The sequence below is a fragment of the Thalia democratica genome, chromosome 3 (assembly GCF_965202585.1).
Source record: "Thalia democratica chromosome 3, ktThaDemo2.hap1.1, whole genome shotgun sequence".
Classification (NCBI taxonomy): Eukaryota; Metazoa; Chordata; class Thaliacea; order Salpida; family Salpidae; genus Thalia; species Thalia democratica.
In genome coordinates, this window is record NC_139167.1 from 28,085,969 (window position 1) to 28,107,826 (window position 21,858).

The 21,858-nt window shown below is 27.1% G+C and overlaps 1 protein-coding gene across 2 annotated transcripts in view; it reads right to left on the bottom strand.

Annotated features, from left to right (window-relative positions):
• The window catches only part of LOC145831528 (rho GTPase-activating protein 18-like), a 46,977-nt gene extending 25,894 nt beyond the window's left edge, over positions 1-21,083 (bottom strand). Inside the window, exons 1-10 of one of the 2 annotated variants that reach the window (XM_082938807.1) lie at positions 20,889-21,083; positions 14,904-14,992; positions 11,325-11,417; positions 10,080-10,225; positions 7,728-7,796; positions 7,142-7,264; positions 6,300-6,463; positions 5,839-6,014; positions 5,458-5,475; positions 588-652 (exon numbers count right to left, since the gene is read on the bottom strand). In XM_082938807.1, the coding sequence (XP_082794933.1) occupies positions 588-652; positions 5,458-5,475; positions 5,839-6,014; positions 6,300-6,463; positions 7,142-7,264; positions 7,728-7,796; positions 10,080-10,225; positions 11,325-11,417; positions 14,904-14,992; positions 20,889-21,073 (1,128 nt within the window). In that variant the 5' untranslated portion in view covers positions 21,074-21,083. The remainder of the gene's footprint in view (positions 1-587; positions 653-5,457; positions 5,476-5,838; positions 6,015-6,299; positions 6,464-7,141; positions 7,265-7,727; positions 7,797-10,079; positions 10,226-11,324; positions 11,418-14,903; positions 14,993-20,888) is intronic. The other variant, XM_082938808.1, reaches the window with a different exon arrangement.
• Positions 21,084-21,858: the final 775 nt, after the last annotated feature.

Genomic DNA, 21,858 nt, shown 5'->3' on the forward strand with positions numbered 1-21,858 from the left:
ATTGATTTTTTCATTTAAAGCCGTTTGGTAATTTCAAATGCTGTCAGCCGAAATAAAATGTTGTTAAGTATCTACTTGCAAAATATTCCAACTTTAAATATTGCAACTTTGTACGCAATTACGTACTATACAACTAAGTTCATTATTTGATGTAAAACAGCTAAAAAAAGTAAAATAAACTAAGCTGATTTCAAATATTACTATAAGAAATAAAAGTAATTTTCTTAATAACATAATAAAATATGTGTGACACATTTGCTTGGTTTGAAAGCAAAAGTGTTATTCATTTAATTTACAAAAAACACAAGATATAAAATACAGCGTTTATAATCTTAACAAACTTCAAAAAAATCCTTTAAAGTAAAGATAAGTGAAGTACATATTGAACTACTTTTATTACGAAATCGTATCAAATTAAACCAAGCTAACATTTACATGTTTAGATGAACTGTAGCAATATCGCATGTAACAAAGTACAAAAATAATAGTTTGAACATAAACTGCCGCAAAAAAAAATCCAAAAAGCACGAATAACAACTTTATATAAACAAATAAAACTGACTGCAAAATAAAAAAAGTAAACTGACCTGCGCTTTCGCCGTGTTTTTGCTTTTCTGTTCCTTCCTCGGCGTGAAGTTGAGAATGCTCACGTCTGAATACATATTTGTATATATATATAGTTTGTAACTGTTCAAAGTATAGGTTTAATTGTTTGCTAACAAAAGATCCTAGTGAAGTAACTTCACTGGAATATAAATAAAACCAAATTATAAATAAAAACAAATTATACAGTAATCTTCCTTTATCCTACCAACATATGTTTCTATGTGTCAACGAATCAACACACTTCAACTGGGTTCTATAATAAAATATTTTATTCGTTGTTGATATATATATATATACATATAGTTTGTATTTAAGCATGCAAACTAATTTTACCACGCTAGATATAATTAAATGATATCTTTAAACATTAGTTTAAGGTTTAGCAGCAGTAGGTAAGAGAAAAAATAAAATTTTTCAAAAAACGCCAGCACATAGCTGGAAACATCATTCTCGAAAGCGCATCTGCTTAATAATAAAACTGCAAAAAATTAGATTACAAATGAAATTACACAAATGTTAATTTAGTGGAAACAGCACGCGTTTTAAGCGGTAACGAGGCATCGAAAAATTTTCGCAAAATTATTTTTTCGGCTAACGAGAATTTGTTGTTGCGTATGTAAAACTTTTTTTTAATTTTAAACATGCCAGTTTGAGTAATTATAAAGGTGAGTAATTATAAAGTTTTTCGCTGATTAAAAAGAAATTGGTTAAAATGAAACGCTTACAGTTATCACATTTTGTGTTTTTCGTAAAACAGTTTTTATTTAATACGACTGAAATCCGGATGGTAGTAATCTTAAATTTACTTAACATTAACAACATTTTACTTAGGCGTAGTTATATGCACATATAAACATGTTCATTTTACTACATTTTCGTTTCTACGTAAAAAACGTTTAAAAATAAAAATATAAGGTTGGTAAGCTACTAGGATAAAATACAAACTAATTATTTTTTTTAAGTTAAGAAGTTAAACTATACTTAATTTAAAAACAACTTAAAAACGTTTTAAAGCTTTAAAAAAATTAACGTATTTTTTTAAACCTTTTTAAAAACTACTATTTACACAAAAACCATGCTTTTTTACTACAAAAAACAACAAAGTGAACTTTAACGATCAACAGTCGTAAACACATATGAATAAACAACAAGCAAAAAATTCAAGTTCAAATTTCAATAAGGTCATTGAGCAAATATTAGATGGCATTTTTATTATTTACATTACAAGTGAAATTACAGTAAATGTTTTAAAATTTACAAGTGAAATTATAGTAATATTTTTAAAGCTTAAATTAAAAGCTCTACCTGATTAGTAATGCTGTTTGTGAGTAATTTGATAAAAAAAGCTGTAAAGCTTTTATTTATAAATAAAAAAGTGGTGATAAAAGATTTTAAATTTGCAGTGTTTGAAACAAACGTAGTTAAATGTTTTTAACTGTAAAACTGGTAACCATAAAATTTTAAAACAAATAATAAAAACACAATGAATTTTAACATCAAAAATAACCTTCGTTTTTACACACTGAAATTGTATATTAATTATTTAAGTTATTAACTTTTTTTCATTAAAAGTTCACGTAGTAATTAAAACAAGCAACTACAAATTAGATTTTGTTGGTAAAATAAAAAGAATAACACAACTATTGAAATAATAAAATATTGCAGTTAAAAATTGTGACATTATTTTGTAACACTATAAAGTATTTTTTTTAATTCAATTACTTTTAGAAAAAGATGTTTAAATACTTGTATTCAACATGCTATTTCATACCATGTATTAACATAAGTAGTAATTTGAAATGTAAAAATAACACAAAACCATTATTTTTTGATAAACATTTACTTATTTTACAAATGCAATAACTTTAATATAAAAAATATATAATTAAAACTTTTCGTTTTTCTAGATGCAAATATTAACATTTATAGTTTAACGTTTTTAATAGTCAATTAACTTATAAAAAATAATTATGTCCAAGGTCAAAAAAGTTTATATTTAAAAAAAAATTATTAACAGTCTTAGCAAATAGATGAATTCAAAGCATTCTTCAACAATTTCTTTTAACCCCAAAAATGTATCAAACAAATTTTTAACTCGAGGAGTAAAATTCGAACGAACAAACTAAAACCCTTTGATGTGTGTGTTTGCCGAAGAACTAATAAAACTTTTTATTGTTGTGAAAATTTGAAAATTTCGACCGCAAATAGAGAAGGGCAAATAATAATAAAATTTCAATGAACTTCACTGCAATAAACGTCAAGTTTATTTATGGCCGTTCAATGACATATGTTAGTCACAATTGTTAATTTTCATCTTGGTAATTACCAATGCTCACAACTTTTTGTGAACAACTAATGGGAAAACTAAATTTCAAAATTTCATCTTTTTTTTTTATTATAAATTTTTCTGATTAACAAAAATATTGATAAGTATCAGAGATAAGTATTGTTAAACATTCACTTTTAATTTTCTAGTTCATCTTAAAGTAGTAACACAATTTAATTTGTCATGCTTTATTTTATTTCAGTTATTCCTACGGGATAAACCAGGTAAATAATACCATAGCAGAAAAAAATAAAACAATTAAACACACGGAATGTAAAAACCAACATTTACAAGCATAACACAATAAGCTTAATAAATATTACAAATATCAATTGAATCACAATTTGAAAAAGTATAAGTTACAAGATAAACACAACGAGGCAAAACTTGAAAAAAGTTACTAGTATTCATATAAAAATACAAAAGTAAACGTAGTAAAAGCCCGTTTTATTGAGAAGCTCTTTAACATCTTACCACAAAAGGAAACAAACAATAAAATTTACAACAATACAAATTTTAAAGATGTTTGACCTAAAAAATTCTTTAAAGCAACTAACCCATAAACTAAGTATTGCAATTGGTAAATATTCAATAAAAAAGTTTTAATTTTTCCAAGCGTCTAAGCATGCATTATCAAATCGTAAAGTAAAATCTACGAAACCATGCAAAATTAACAAAAATAAATAAACATTTAAACATTACCCCAGGGGTCGGCAGACAATTGCACTTTTATTTAAATCAATTAGCCTTTATCTCGAAAGGCATTTTTTAAAGTAATTTTTCGAAAATAAATTAAGTATAAATAAATTTGTGACCGATCCCCTGGTCACAAAAACATCATGCGTCAGTTTAGAAGGTGTATAAGTTCATTTTGGTTTTCAAACCAACCAACAGATATTTAGATAAAAAGCATGCAACAACTGAAATTCAGATTCTCAGAAATAATCAATAATTATCATGTCAACAACAGAATGTAACACAACAAAACATTCTCAATAAACAGAAAATCAAATCACCCTCATCGCCAATGACGAAATGATCCTGCTTGGCGACCTTGACCGCCGCGACCTTATTGCCATGATGGTTCCTGTTGCCGTGGTGATGGCCCTGGTGGCCCTGGTTGGAGGATATCCTCGAAATGTGGCTCTTGGCCCTCCTAAAGCTCCTCCTGAAAATCCCCTCCTTCCCCGGGCTCCTACCCCCGTGGTCGCTAGGGGGAGCGAGACTGTCGCCGTGGTTGCTAGGGGGGCAGCTTATCGGGAACAGGGAAGCCTTTGCCAGCTGCCGGGCCATCTGCGAGTCCTGAACGTCGATGGAGCTGGTCCTGGTCCTCTGGTGCTGGGGTTCAGTTTCGACGTTGGGGATTTTTTGTTGCCGCCTGTTCACCTTCATGGAAGCCGACTTTCTCAACGGCCTCCTGGGCGGAGGGATGTGTTGCATGAGAGGGGATTTTTCCGGAGAAATTTCCTCCGACGAGCTCAACGTTGATTGGCTTGTTTCGTCCACGTCTGCAAAATTGTAATCTGAAAAACATTTCTCAATACTGCCCACCATGTCGTCAATGAGTTCCCTGATGATTGTTTTATCTGACTTTCCTGAAACGTTTTTAAAAACTTTCTCAGTTAAACTATCCTCACTGTAGTCATAGTCGATGCCTGAAAAACTTTTCTCAAAACTAATGTCATTTAAATTACAATTTACTAAAGTTTCCTTATCTATATTAAATTTGTTTGAGATGTCCTCAGTAAAACTGTCGTTATATGTGCTGATTTCTGAAATGCCTTCAAGAGTGTTGTCAAAACTTTTGTTTTCAGATTTCCCCTCCGTAAGATCGTAATCGATGCCTGAAAAACTCATGTCATTTGAAACGTCACTAACTGTTTTCTCCCCAGTTGGAATGTCACAAACTAGTTTTTTCTCAGTCAAAGTGTCATTATTACACATCTTTTCAGTTAAAGCGTCACTATTTACTTCCTCTTCGGTTAAATTGTCATCACTGCATTTATCCTCAGGCAAGCTGGTACAAGTAGAATTGTAAAAATCTATACTGCACTCAGAGACATTTCTACTCCTGCAAACACTTGAAAACATTTCCTCATTTGAAATGTCATTAGTAATATTTCCAATATAACTATTGTTTATTTTCTTGGCAGCAGGACTTTCGTCTGCGAACAATTTTCTCCTTATGCCACGCGTGATTTTGTGAGAAAAGCTTTTTTCAGTTGAATTGTCAATTTTAATCTTTTTATAAGCCGGGGTAAAAATGTCTTCGTTGGAAATTTGTCTCTTACAGCAATTCATCGTTAACAAGTTCCTGATTTCTGAATTTGACAAGTGGTACAAAAATATTCGGTTAGCATTTTTTTTTCTAGACTTTAATTGCATTACATGCTTTTATATATAGCTTATTAAATTAAATCGAGTTTGAAATTAAAATTGATCGAAAAGTATAATGATGAAAATTAAAACATGTTTAAATTAAATGTGCATCCAAAATTAAAGCTTAAAATTGAATTAAAACTCACCCCTAAGAAAGTTGAAAGCTACAAAGCGTTTAATATTTCAAGAAAGATAATTAAGTGTCTTAATTATTCATACGCAAAGTTCTAAAGCATTTTGTTTAAAACAAAAACTTTGGCAAATTAAAAAAGTGCAAACTAACATATAGCAAAATTAAAGCCTACCTAATCTACTAAAAGCAAAAGCCAGTAACTTCTAAAATTAAAAATTTATTTGAATTTGATAAAATTAACATTTTCATTTTGCACTAAATTGCACTAAATGGAAACAATTATTAAAAACAAATTATAACGGAAAATGTTTTTAGAATTTTAAATTTATACAGAGACTTTAACATCGAAATAATTATTTAATTTTATTGACCAAAACAAAATAAACAAACTAACTTTTCAGCGACGAATCTGCGATCACTCCCCTGTTTTTAAACTTCCTCCCAAACGGGGTCCCGCCCTGCTTGGCAACCACGCCCAGGTGCTTCTTGTTGCTAAGCGACGAGCTTCTCGCGGTTGCTACGGAAGGTTCGACGTCCATCCTCTTTTTAATGGAGGAGGCCTCGGAGTATCTGTAAAAAGAAAGTACTAAAAATTCAAATACGAAGGATAGTAAAACGTGTCAACGTATGATTGGAGAAATTTAATTTGTTGTGTAACCTTAAATTTAAAAATTTCAATTTTCACTATTGATTTAATCATAGCACTTTACGTGTTGCTTCATAATTTGTGAAGACTTTACAATGTTATTACAGTTCTGCTTGTATTCGTTAACAACTAAAGTCAGTAAGCTCTGAGTTCGTTTGCACTTGGTATTTTAATTTTTTGAAGACTGAACAAATTAAAAATACTCATACCTCCTAACGCTCGACGATGTCGATTCGATGGACATGCTGTGCTGCAGTTTCTTTTTGGGGATTTTCCCCAACGCGCTACTGTCGGTGTCCCTGGGCAAGCTCAAAGACTTTTTGGGGTTTTTCTTGGCGGGATTTTTCATTGTTTCGCTGCTGAAGTCCGTTATCTGCGAATATAAATACTGTTATAATTAAACATATAAACTTTTTAAATCATCATTTTGGAGAATATGGTGTTTAAAGATATACAAAGCTTCAAAACTTGACCTTTTTTTGTTAAAATTTTCACTTACAATGATTGGACAAGAACACTAATTCAGATAAATCTCTGAAAACTTAAACTGTTTATTTTCCAGCACAACACTTTCGCCATTTGAAAAGCTTATTGAAATGCTTAAAAAAAAAGGTCTCTGCATTTAGCAAGATTCATGAATTACATCAACAGTATAACCGAAAAATAACAATTTTAAAAACTTTTCAAAAGGAGGACTAGATGGGAAATGTTTATTAAATTGTGTAAAACCATTATCCCTGCATTTAACAAAACCCCTGAATTACCTAAACAAATAAAACATTCACCGTAAAACACAAAAGATAACAATTTTTTTCTTTTCAACGTAAGGACTTTTTGGAACATTTATTAAATAATTCAAACCATAATGATTTAAACTAAACAACTTCCTAACGAGCAAATAAATAAAAACACTCATAAACCTTTTCAGCAGAAGGTCTGGATAAAATATGTTTATTTATTTTGTGAATAAGTATTTTACATATTTTCCACTTAAAACACAGCCTTTTCATTTAAGACTCAGTAATAATACAACACTAAACAATTTTTTTACCTTTTCAACGGAAGGACTGGAGGGAATAGTCGAGCTGTCGTCGGAACTGTCAGAAGAATTTTTCATCTGAAATATTTTCGCGATGTCCTCGATCGACACTCGCTTCGAAGGCGACATTTCGTTCTGAAAAGTCAAAATAAGTAAACGCTAGGTGCGAAGAAAATAAACATACACAAATTACTAAAAATAAAACTAACAACAATTAAAGCATTTACTCTCTTTAGCACATTGGTAAATTACAAAATAAATACACAAATTACTAAAAAGAAAACTAACAACATTTAGAGAATTTACTCTCTTTTGCATACTGGTAATTTATAAAATAAATTTTAATTAAAAATGAAACTAACAACACTGAAAGAACTAACTCTTCTCTTTAGTACATTGGTAATTTGTAAAATAAATATACATATTATAAAAAAAAGACTAACAGCATTAGAAGAATTTACTCTCTTTAGCACATTGGTAATTTATAAAATATAAATACAAAATTTACTAAAAAGAAAACTAACAATATTTAAAGAGTTAACTCTTCTTAGCACATTGGTAACTTGTGAAATAAATTCAAATTATTAATAAAACTAACAACATTGAAAGAATTAACTCTTCTCAGCACCGCTTGCCTTTGTTGGTGCGTCAAAGTTGAAATCATCACCTGAACATTTATATTATTTTATAAATATTTTTATAGCTATTTTATATATACTGTTGTTGAAATTCTGTGTTTTAATTAAAACCACCACTTTACTTTTTTTTCTTTTTACAGGGTTGCCACTCTTTGAGCCAAAAAATCTTCCCTGAGTGACCAAAAATTTCCCTGAGTAACCTTAAATTTCCCTGAGTTTCCCTGAGTATTTTTCAAATCTTAAAAAAAAAATTTTCTCTTCTAACACAAATTATTAATACCTCATTCTCATTTTTCTTCTTTAATAATAAAAGGAAGGTTGTATGTGAATGCTTCTGCATTAAATTTATGAAAAAAACTGTTTTCAAAAACTCAATCTTAAAAGGTTTAAACCAATTAAAAATTAAAAACTAAATTTTTGCACAACCCTGTGTAAACTTGTTAGTTAACTTTCTACATAAAAGAATAAAGTTTAATTTGTTTGACATTTTAATTGACAAAATTTAATTATACTATAATAAGAGTTTCACTTAAAGAACTCACTTAAATGCATACATAATAACTTCATTATGACTTGTATGTCTTTCCTAGCAACTGTTCTGAATGCAGTAAATAAAACTTAAAAGCTTAACATTATTGTAAAAAAACCTGCAAAAAGAAAGTTTAAAGAAATATCTCATATCAAAGTACAACTTAATACCTAACAACTGATACATAATAATCTAAAATTATTTTTTTTTATGTCTTTTAGATGTTCATACACAATCTATTTTAAATAACTGAAAACATAATTTTGATTTTAAAATAATTTCACATTACCTAATAAAAAAATCTTAATACTGTTTTTTTAAGTATGCAATTTCTAAATCAATAGTTTTAATTTTATTTTCAAGTTTATTTGCGTTGTCCTTAGCAGCTATTCCTCTTGCTAATAATTCTTTCATTGCTTCTAAATCAGACTGTTTGTTGGCATCTGCAGTATATTTGTCATAGTCTTCATTCAAACATTTGAGTTGCTTTGTAAGTTTACTTTTTTGTTCTCATAACTTGCTCAAAGCATCACCTTTATTTGGAACATTTTTAGCAAAGCGCTGTTGCTCAAGATATGCCAAATATTGGGCCCTAGAAGATTTTACAAATTACAACAATTCAGAACTTAGTTCAACTGTGCTTGGTTCTAGACTGTTTGCATATAGATGATCTTTGATCATTCTTCGGGACCTTATTGTCATCTCTCCCATATTAGTTGATATTGCTTCCTTATTTAAGCTAAAGCCCCGTTCAACACTTGCCTGGCCATTGTGAAGCACAAAAACAGCCTCAAGGACTCTTGTTAAATCTTTATACTTGCTTAGGATATCGAGTGTGTCAAAATAAAAGGTGTCTAAACTGTGACTTTTTTCAAAATAATTTTCAAAAAGTATTTGAGTGTTAGAAGAACTTAACAAATCAATGTATTGATTAATGCTGTCATCACCCTCTTTTGCTTTTAGTATCTTCATGCTGACAAGTTGTTGGACCAACCTTGTAAAGTTTCTGACACAACGGTCTTTACCCATTCCAATTAGACATGCCGGATTTAAATTTTCTCTAAACTGTTTGATTTTACTTAAGTAAATATAAATTTAAAACTTAAAAAACTACAATGTTAATACTAATAATATTGAAGAACTAGCCGCAAGGCTAAAAAAATTCTAAATAACCACTTAAATAATAAAAATTACTACTTTTGAACAAAATATTGAAACTGGATTAACTAAACCTCATTCTAGATCTAGAAAAAAATTTCCCTAAGATTTTCAAAAACTTCCCTGAAATTTAGAGAAAAAATCAAAACTTCCCTGAGTTTCCCTGAGTTAAAAGAAAAATGCCAAAATTCCCTGAGTTTCCCTGAGATTCCCTGAGTTTCCCTGAGATTTTCTACAGTTTGAAAATTCCCTGAGATTCCCTGAGTTCCCTGAGTGTGTGGCAACCCTGTTTTTATAACTTGTTAAAATTTTAGCGTTTTGATTGAAAACATCACCTAAATTTTGAACAGAGAAATATTTTTTAATACAAAATATTTATTTTTTAATTCAACCACCTCCACTGAAATTACCACCTGAATTTTTTATAAATAGTTTTTTGAAACTCTACACATTAATTTAATTTATAATCTAATCACCTCTGCTGAAACATTTACACAATATTTTTGTTTATAAATGAAAAAAATTATTTTTAATTAAATCACCTCTGCTGGAATTTCAATACAACACATATGATTTTTTTATAATTTTTTTTTTTAATACAAAATATTTTTTTTAATTCAACCACCTCCGCCGAAATGTGCTCTTCGTCTTCAAGCTCGTCGTTCTCGTCCAATGAGCTGCTCCTGCTCAGCTTCTCCTGCTCCTGATTGGCCAACATCGATCCTAACCCCGCGTTCACCAGCCAATTGGATTCGTCCGAGGTCAGTTCTCCTGTTTCGTGCAAAATAACAAAATGTTTCCTGTTATCTTTTTGGAATTAGCAAAAAAAAATAATAACAAACGTATGTCAATTACGGTGTCGGCTCTTCTGATTGTTTTATATTTTCAATGTTAATTAATAAATAAATTGTAATGATGAAAAACTTTACAAGTTAAAATGTATATAAATACTTAAAGAAGAAATTTCTCAGTAAATTGAATAATTTTTATAATCAGCACAAACTATCATATTTATATTGTTAAAAATGTTTTAACTAGTTTGTTGTTACTATTTTGATTGCTAAGAATTATTTTTTTCAACAAACTTTTGTACAAATTTATTTACACACTTGATATGGTTTAAAAAAAATAGTTTTTTTTAATAAATGGAATTATTGCTCAAATATTAAAATTTTAAAAGTTTCAAAAAATAAAAACCTACCTTTTTTATCAAAGGCTTTATAAAAAATGAAAATTTATGAACAACTAACCAGGATAAAACAAACGTGAGATTTTATTCATCAAATGTTAAGTGGTTTGATATGAAAAAAGTTTTATTTTATGCAGTAAAAATATTTTTCTTTTTTCTGATTGAATAAAACAATGACCTTATTAGTTTTTTTTAACAAATTTCAGTTTACATAACATAATAGCAACTAGGTTAAGAAGTAAGATCATTAGTCATACTATGTAAAAGTAGTAAAAAAATTGAGTGGCTTATTACGTCTAGTCAAGCTTTTAAGTCATGCTTTACAATGTTAATTTTTTTTTTAAATACCCATGAATTTGTTTATAAAGTGTAACAAACATTATAATTTAGTTATGTATTTATCAAAACATAACTAGCATACTTAAATTTAAAGTCATACACTTTATATATATTTTTAAAATCTCATAAATTTATTTATTTTAAAAATCTTATATACTTTTTTTTCAATAATGATTTTGGGGTTATTTTAACTATAATATGCAATAAAACTAAGAGTCGCAAATTCAAATATTTAACAAATATCTAACCATTTGGTCTAATTTTTGACTATTTTATTATCACTAGTATTACCACACAGCAGTATTTTAAAAGAAAATATCTTTCCTATTTAAAACATCTAACCGTCGGGAGTTTGCGGGGTTATTGAATTTTCAACTTGCTCGCACTCCGTGAAAAAGTCATCGTAATCCGAACTCTTGAAACTTGTTGTTTTACCTGCGAATGAAATAAATTTCTAATAATCATTTAAGTGCAGTTTAATTAGATAGCTAAGCACTAGCGAAAACTTGAACTACTGTACAGGAATTAGTTTTGTTGTATCCGATTACATTTGAAAGACATTGTCACCAGTTGAAAATAACAAATGAAAGCTCATGCTTTTATCACATATGAGTTCCAGGTCAAAATTATATTTTTCAGGTCAAACACATGACAACTCGGTTTGATAAATCACACTTAACTGTGTTATATAATTTCACATAGAAAGTACAAGTGTTCATGTGACAGTGTGAGAAACAAACTTTGTTAAATAAATAGAGTAAGTATATAGATGGTAATAAACTCACATTGTAGCATTTTTTAAAAGATTTAGCAAACATATGATAGTTTGTTTTTGGCACTAGTTAGTATTTGTTAGTTTCACATAGTGTGATGTGTAAATATTTACTACTGTGACGTCACAAGTCACAAAGAGTCAACATGTATCTTCAAATAAATAGAATACTTGAGGGGCGTCTGATAGTAAACTCACATTTTGATACACAATCATATGCTTATTTAAACATTTGGTTGTTTATATTTGGTACTACATTAAGCTAGTTTGTAAACATATGACATTCTACCATAATGTGATAAAGTCATATAAAGTCAACACGTGACTATATTAGCAGCCAGTTATACATAAACACCTATCACAACTGGATCCGACACATTTGCATGTAAATAAAGCATATGATGTAAATCACATTGGTGAAAAAAGTGTGAAGGCAAACATATAACAGTCTACTATAGCGTGATGTGTAAACATTTGACTATGTCACAATTCACACAGAGTCTACATGTGACAAAAGTAGCCAGTTATGACATAAACATGTATTACAACTGTATCCGATGCAATTTGCTTGTAAACAAACCACATAGTGTGAACGTAACTTAAAATCACATTGGAAAAAGTGTGAACGCCGCATATGATTTTACAAACTCACATTATAAACTCACCTTTTTATTTCAGCATATGATTTTAATTTAACAAACTCACATTTGTATAAGAACTCAGCATTAAGGCCATATGATTGTATCAAACTCACATGCATTAATATCACGAAACTCATGCAATCACGATTTTAAAGTGAGTTGTATCATTTAAACGGATATTGAAACAAATTATAAGTGCTTGCTAATTACTATTAATTATGTAACTTGACATTATGGTATGTACATTGTTTTTTGTACTTATTTCAGGGTTTAAAACAATTGAGAACTCAGCAAAGAAGTCTATAATACAATTTGGCAGTAAATATTTGAAATTAAAAAATGTTAATCAGTGTTAATAGTTATTAAGACTTTTATAAGAAACCGACACATTTTTTGATAAACACACTAGACTAATATTGAATTGCAAGTAAAGCTAAATCAAGAGCAGCTTAATCTTTGGTAATTAAAATTACACTTTTCAAAAGTATTTAAATACTTTTTTTAAACAAAGTTTTTAAAAGCACTGCTTAATACAAACAGTAAATTCCTGTAAGCAACAAAATTCAAATAAAGTTTTTATATAAAGAAATTTTTTTATGTAATTTAGCAGTACATCTGTAATTATTTTTTTCAATATTTAATAAAAATAAGTACAAAAGTTTCTTTCTTTTTTTATTAAAACCTAAAACAGGACCTTTTGTTATTTAAAAAAAATAAATTTAAACATATAGTTAAATATTAAATATAAATAGTGAAACAGTTACAAGCATGACTTAAAGTTAAGCACTATCACGTAACGCAGTGCGACGTCATAATAATATGAAGCACTGAATTTTTCGTTTCCGTTTTCACAAAAAAAGCCATTCAATTTGCAATGAGGTATGCTGGTTTGAAGCTGAAGGTTAGAATAACATCAAAAAAAAGTTTAGATATACACATATACATATTTTTTTCAAACTATAATATTAATAATTCCCTCCGTTAATGAATTTTTACAAAAAACTGTTCAATTGTGATGAAATGCTATGTTTTTAAGCAAAGTTGTGAAAACATATATTATGCGATGAAAACATAATGTTAATGTTTAAAATTTATACTTACAATCAAATAATATAATTCTGAAACAAGTTTACATAACTGTAATGTGCCCTTGTGTTACTGTTAAATTCTGTAATTCTAACTTGTACTGAGTAAGTTCAAATTTAAAATTAAAGTAGTCAATATATATATATACATAACTACAGCCTAAAATGATAAAAAGATAAGGAAACCCAAACAACATTGTTTATAAATAGGTTTATAAAGCCTCTACAAAGCTAAGTAACTAGAGAAACATCATTAATAATTAAAAACAGTGTGAAATTTTCAATACTCTGAGCAAAACAAGTTCTATATCATTTTGAATTTTGAATTGAACTAGTTCACAAAATTAATTCAAAATCATAAAAGTATTTTTATTTTTATACTTTATAATCACATTTATTAAGTAAAGTCATCTTGAATTTAGAAGTATAATATTTGACTCAAATTAATATTATATGCTATTAAATAAGCATAAAAATTTTTAAATAAAAACTTTTGTCTTTTTTTCAAAATCGAAACGAAGACAATAGCATGTTTTACTTACAAAGAACAAAACTTTGAAATCAATACAAAGCAAAAAACTATTGCTGCATTCTTTTAATTAAAATAAGTACGGATAAAAACTAATACAAAGAAAACAAAAATACTATGCATCGTATTTTTATACTATGCATCGGTTTGTAAACAAAAACATGACATTGTTATCAGTGTGTGACGCAGTAGGCACGTCACAATTAAGTTAGTTTATTCAACTTGCGCTTCCGAATTGGATTTTGTTGAAAAAAAAACTCGTTACTTGACTTTTTTGGTTTCATGAACGAGTGTGTTTGAAAACAGGCTTAGCAATTTATCGAGAAAGTATTTTAAATACGCGAATTCAAACTGCTGTTGGTGTTTGTAACTACACTTGTTGTAAAATAGAATTAAAACTGTTTATATTTATCATCACACTTCATGACAAATTAAAAATGTTAAACTCTTATTGCAAACATTCTTTGAAACAATCAAATATCAGTTTTTTAATCTTTAAAAACCAAGTGAAAAAATTAACAATTAAAACGGCTATCTAAAAAGACTCTGCACAGTATAAAGCCAATGCTTAATTATCAAAGTACAGTATTACTTTAGAATTATCACAACTTTTTAGTTTGTTTGTATATTAAAAGCAATAAAATGCATTTAAATAAAACTAACTAGTTGATTATTTGGTTCCGGCAAGTAATTATTTCCATCAACAAATATTATTAAAACAGTTTATTCAAATTTAAACAAACAAAACTAATTAGTTTTAGAAAAAAGTTTTTTTTTTAATGAACAAATTAGTTCTAGTGTGATGACTATTGATTGCAACATAATATGACCACTAGTATCAAAAATAACACTACACAAATTTATTAAACTAATGCTTAATTAAACAAAACTAACTGTTTTTTGCGTGGTGATTGTTCGGTTCCGACAAGTAGTTGTTCCCATCGGCGCTGTCAAGGCTGTCCATTGAATCGTACGACTTTTGCCTGTTCACAAATATATACATAATTGTAATACGATGACGTAACAATGACTGCAAAATTTTAACAAGGGGTTTCCCTAAATAGGGCGATATTACCCCCTGGGGGCTATTTTAGCAAGTCGTAGGGCAATAACTAGTTAGGGGAAATTTTAAAATTTGGGGCAGTCATAAAAATTTGCAACTTATACTAGATATTCTTGAGTTGTAGATGAAAAGCAATAAACAAAAAAAAGTCTTAGGTGTTTTTAAGTGGTAGTTTAATGGGGGCAATAGCCTTTTCAATTTCTTTAAAGGGGGCAATTTGAAAAAAAGTTGGGGAAACCCTGTTTTACCACGTTTTGATTTACGTTTTGTAAATGAGACAACTGGCGAACAAATTTTTGAACCTTATGATTTTTGTCAGTCCACAAGCACAATACAAATGTAATGCTGTTGTAAATTATCCTTGCTTGTTTGAATATAAACTGTTTTTGGTATACTATCAAAATCCACCCCATTTTTTTTTGTTTATTAATTCATTTTACATATTTTTTTGCATTTTTTATTTATTTGATACTCATTATTCACTATCACTGTTACTCCTGAACCTTACCCTCGATCGGTAAGCGGTTCTCGAATTCGACTGGGTGGATTATGAACGTGTGCCCTATTTTTATATGCTTTAAAAAAAAGCTTGCAAAATATAAATTGCATTAATGTCAAACATAGAACTTGTAACAATTACAATAGGAAGTAAACTAAATAGATTTTTTACTCAAAGTTAAATCAAGGGCATAGGGGGGTGAACACCTTTTTTTGAAATTTGATCTTATTTTATATAGGTTTTACTAAGCTACAAAATGCTTTTTACAGATTTAAAAGATTCAAAATAATTTTTGAGATATAGCCGGTCAAAGTCAGGGGCAACAATAGGTTCCTTATGGGAGGCACAAACTAAAACGGCAAAAATAGACTATTTCACTAAAAATCTATCTCCTCCTATGTTTTTTGAGATAACTACCTCAAACTTTCATAAAATGTTCCTTGATATATTTAGAAATGTTTTTCCGACAAAATTTTCTAAAAATATCAAGAACATTTCATGAAAGTTTGAGGTAGTTATCTCAAAAAACATAGGAGATAGATTTTTAGTGACTTCTTGTTATTTGCTGTTTTAGTTTTTGTCTGTTCACAAGTATGAATATGATGTAAATGTGATGCAATAACTTAAAACTATCCCAAGTTATTCCAGTTTGCTTCCTTATTTTGCACAAAACAAACTTTTATACGCTTTGCATGTTTTGAAACTGCACCATTACTGCATCAAACAAATACACTAGTATCAAATTATAAATTGATTATTCTGTTTAAACTTTAAATAATTATAATTTTGTGCGAATAAAAGTTTTTTTTTTAGAGTTAGAAATACATTAATTAAATGAACACACTTTGATAATAAATACATTAATATGAAACATGCAGTCTGCAATATATTTTGTACACAGTGTTGAAGTAAAATTTATACAAAAGTAATTTTTTTTGGTTTCCAGGACTGATTATTAGTTTTTTACGTAAACACTAAAGTACTATTCTTTTTAATTACAAATCAAAACTATTTAAACTGAATATATATTAAAATAAAATGTATTCAAAATTTTTTTCAACTCACACACTCGAAAATATGAATGACTGATACAAACAAACTGAAGATACTTTTGATGTAATAGAAAAATATTATAAAATACGTTCTTACAAACTGAAAACCGATCTATTTATAACATTTATTGAAATATGTCAAATTGTAAACTTCATTCTTTAAATATGATAAACAAAACAACTAAAATGTGAAAAAAAAAAACACTTCTCTACACTTAACAAGTTGAATTTCATTCGGTTTAACTATTTAGAAAACATAAAAAACAGTAAACTTATATTTAAAAACAATAAACTTATATTCAAAAACAATATTTTTTTTATTCAACACCAGTTAAGACAGGAACATTTAAATGAGTTAAAACCAATTTTTTTTTTCGTAAGAGAGCCACTTTCTTCAAAGGAAATAAAAAAAACACATTGATTTTCAGTAAACGAGTAACACGAAAGCTTTTAAGGATTTTAGAATAATCGAATCAAATGAACATCATAATTTGTTGCCTGGAACGTAAATGAGTTGTAGTATCATAATTTAATTTAAGCTTCTCACCGTTTTATTAAACTGTCTTAATAATTCAGTTAAAATTACAATATTGTGAAATTTTTCCCACATAGTCCTAAACTCATGACAGACATATTTTTCAACTGGAAAATTTAACAAACTGTATTTGGCTTTTGTCAAACAAAACTTTTGAGTTTGACATTTTTTATTGCCTAAACAGGTTTACCTTGTTTTTTTTTTAGTTTACAATACTGGAGATACACCCTGATATACTTTTTATCTACGGTTCGTTTTAATTAACAGTTTTAAATTTTATTTTATTTAAAATGTAAGTTTTGAAGCAGCAGTCTCAGTTTTTTGTTTTTTTTTTACTTTGTAAATAAGTCAAACAAAATGTAGTCATGAACTGAAATTGAATAAAGTAAAAATCTTTTCAAGAAACTATGTGACGGTAAAAACCAACATAGAAATAAATTAAAACTTTATATTAAAACTTAACAGTATTTGCAAAAATAATTTAAGTTAGTTTTAAACAATTCCTCACTTTTGCAAAATTAGACAAAAATACAATGTTATGAAGACTAATGGATTTGAGTAAATATTTTTATAGTTTTTTGTCTTTTCTAAATAAGCTTGCTCGATTTACTGAAATGTAAAGAGCTTATTCAAAATCAAAATTAAACATTATAATAATTAAACATTTTCTCAAAGTTAAATATTTAGTTTGCACATTATTATTATTAGTATTTATAATCAGTTTTAGCGATTTTTCAAAAGAATTATTATAAATTGTAATTGCAAAAACTGGATATAGAATGTACAAATTAAATGTAAACTTATTATCCTAATAACAATTATTAAAAATACTTTTCTAATTCAACTTAAGTGATGTGTAAAATAATTTGAAACATACAGTAACATTTGTATAAATCGTTTTAATAACTTTTACTATTTTAATTTTTCTTTTACTGTAAAGTTTTAGTTAACTTTATATGATCAGATCGTGCTTTATTCTTTATTTTTTACAAGTATCATAAAAAATACATATTTATGAAAAATTTTATTTTTAAAAAGTTAAATTTATGTACAAAATAGCTCACTAAATTTAACGTTAGCATGTTTAAAAATTACTAAAACTATCAAAAAATAACAAGTTTGTATTAAACACCAACAAAACAAAAAGTATAAAGGATCTTACTGGTTAAAACGAAAAGATTTTAAAAAATTAAATGTTTAAATTCAAGTAATATTATAATGACCTAAAAATTAGTTACAGAAAAGTTAAAGTTAAACTTACAATATTATTTGAAAATAATATAAAAAAATTTAAACGTTCATTAATTATTTATGTTAATTTATTTATGTTGATGTGTTTAACAACTAATCTACTTAGAAAACTTTTTTTAATTTTCTATGTTTTAGTGCCTAATATTTTTATTGAGAATAGACCATATTTTAAAAGGGGTTGTAAAAATAGCTTACTGTAATTCCTACAAGGCCAGACTGTAAAAAAAACTGTTATACAGTAAACCTCAAGTATATTTAATTTAATTTATTATATAAAACTATATCAAATTAATACAAAATTACAATATATAATTTAATTTAAATATAACGCAATTAAACTTCCGACACTAGTTTTTTAAAACAAGTTATAAAAAACTTACAATACATAAAAAACAATGTTAAAGCCATAGGGTGCTAAAGATTAATTTTGCATGAATCAAAATAGGCTTATATTCAAAAGCTCAGAGTGTATATTTTGAGATGCTTTTTGCACAGCAAAATTATTTTAATCAACTTTGGTGATACAACCAATTTTGTAAAAAAAATCCAAAAGAACTTGCTAAAATAACAAAATTTCATGGCCTATTCTTTTAGATTAAAAAAAAATGTTAAAAATTTATCTCCTCCTTAACTTCTAAATAAATTTACTTTTAATTTTTAAGAAATGTTCTTTTTAATATTGTTAATAACTTGTAGGAAGCAAATTAAAAAAAAACATCCCATGAACATAACAAATTAAATCTTTTTTTTATTAAAAACAACTTAGTAGTAAATAAAAAAATTGTTTCCTGATTTTTCTTAAAACATTATTCTGAAATATTTTTAAAACCAATTGCTCATAAACTGAAGGAGAGATAAATTTTTGGTGAACTGGTTTACTTTTGATTTTGCCCCTCCCATAAACAATCTACTGAACGTCAACTTTGATTTCACATACTTCAAAACTTATTTTGAATTTTTAAAACAGTTTAAAACAACTGTTACTCTTAGTTTTTTTTATGTGAAACATAAGACTTGAATAAAAAGTGACTTTTCCCCATCCTTTGGTCTTAAATGTTAAATCAAAAACTAAACTACTACAAATTTCAATTTTTCAAAAAAGCAAGCTACAAGAATTTTTCACAAAATAACAGTAATACATAATAATTATATACAATTTGCTGAAAACGCAACTATTATAAATAGTTTTGTATACAGAGTTAGTAAAAGTTTAGGAATCTAATAAAAAAATTAAGAAACAAATTTCAGTTGTTAATAAAATTCACAAAAAAAACAGGATGTCCCAGGTTTTTGAAAGTAGACGCTTTTGGGTCTATTTTTAGTTAAAACTTCTAGTACAATACTGTGTTTAATAGCACAACAACTATGAGAAGATAAACTTGAGCTGTAAAGTTAAACTGTAAAGCAACTTTAAACGTGTTTTTTAATTTAAAATAATTTATGATGACTAAAAAAATCCATCTACATGATAGATATTTATGTAAAATTAAAATTACACTACTTAAACTTGTAAATATTGTTAAAATTCCAAGTTTTTCCAGGTTTTCTTGGGCCAAAACTGTCAAGTTCCAGGTTTTTCCAGATGTTTCCAATACTCCAGGTTTAGTTGCCATCCCGAAAAACTGTCAGTGACATTATGATACTTTAATCAAAATAATTAACATATATGATCTTATCTTGTCTTGGAGTGTTACCAAACTTACAAAAATTTTCAACTGCTTAACAAAATTCAAAGTTACTTTGGATGGGATCAATATTAGCAAGTTTAATTGGATCCTTAGAAAATGTGAACTAAAAATAATATTTTATTTAAAATATGAGTTTTTGTTGATACTTTAACTTTTTTTTTCTTTTTTTTTTTTTGTTTTTGGTTAAATAATTAGAACAAAACTACATGGGTTATCATTTCAAAAAAACCTCAAATTTTTTTTTTATCCAAAATTATATACATTTTTTTCTTTATTTTTTAATATAACAAATTATTTATAAAAATAGTTTAAGAAATGTTTCTTGAAAACATAGAGTCTCTATTAAAAATAATTAAAACTTTATTGAGACTTAAAACTTCTGAGAAAGTTAAAAAGGATAAACTGTGGTCCACACATTTGTATGGGGTTTTTTTTACAAAATTGACTATCTCAAAAGTAAATATAAGTTTGATTTTTATAAAACTGACTAATAATAGTTTATAATGTAAAGTTTTAAATAAGAGTAGTATTTTATATGAACTACCTTTACTTTCTCTATACTCTTAACAAAAAAAACATGTTTTAAAATATTTTATAACTACAAACCTGTAGTTATAATATAGTTAATAAAAAACTAAACACACGAGTTTAATTCAACCAAGAAAGTAAAAACTAATAAGTTGGTAGTTGTATAAAAATCACTACTCCAATGAACAAATGCATAAGCCACAAATAAGTGAAGCACAAACATTAACACTAAACTTTTTTTTAACAATTTTTTATCATTATACCTGCTGTAAATTCCACTGTCAAGACTGTCAGCAGACTTGCTGGGTTTCATCAAGGGCTCCAAGGCAGTGGGTCTCAGATGCTTGTTGGCTGATATTTGTGATGTTTGCTGTTTGCTGGCTGATGTTTTGAATTTGCTCAGTTCACTTCTGCTTGGCGCTTTTTCATTTTGAATTGACTTTTTCATTGTTTAAACATAAATCTTAGATGGCAAAAAAAATGTGTAAACTGATCGTAAAAAACATAGTACACATGAAGTATATAAATTTAATATATTTACTTTTACTACAATTTACTTATAAAAATTATTTGCATCCTAAGTAATTACCTAAGTTTGTTTTTTACAAACTAAAATATTCAATTTATCTTACTTTACTATATTATTACCAACATAAATTTTTGTTTTGATGTAGTTGCTTTATATTGGAAAATAAAAGCAACCAAATGTTTATAAATTATGAATTTTTAGCCTATAATTATGGCATATTTAGCCGAAAATCATATAATTTCAACTTGATGTTGCACCAATATCAAACTAAAAATATACTATATCTAATATATTTTTTAACTACAATTTTAGTCTAAAAATCAACGTTTTAGGCTAATATGTAAAATTAAAAAAATACTTTTTATTAAAAAAGCTATATAAATACATAGTTAGAACAAATTTATTTGTGATTAACTAAAACATTTAATTGACTATTTTCACAATATTGTAATCAATATAAATTATTTTGTTGATATAATTGCTTTATATTGTCAAATAAAAGCAATTAAATATTTAAGTTTTAATAGCTTATGACAAATAAGTTTATTTTTATTTATATATTTATAAAATATGAATTTTTAGCCAAAAAAAATGGTTAAAAAAATATCATATATTTTCAGTGTCATATTGGTGCAACATCAACCTAGGTAATTACCCAAATTTAATTCTTATTATGTATGTCTATATTTTGTTTAAAACAAAGT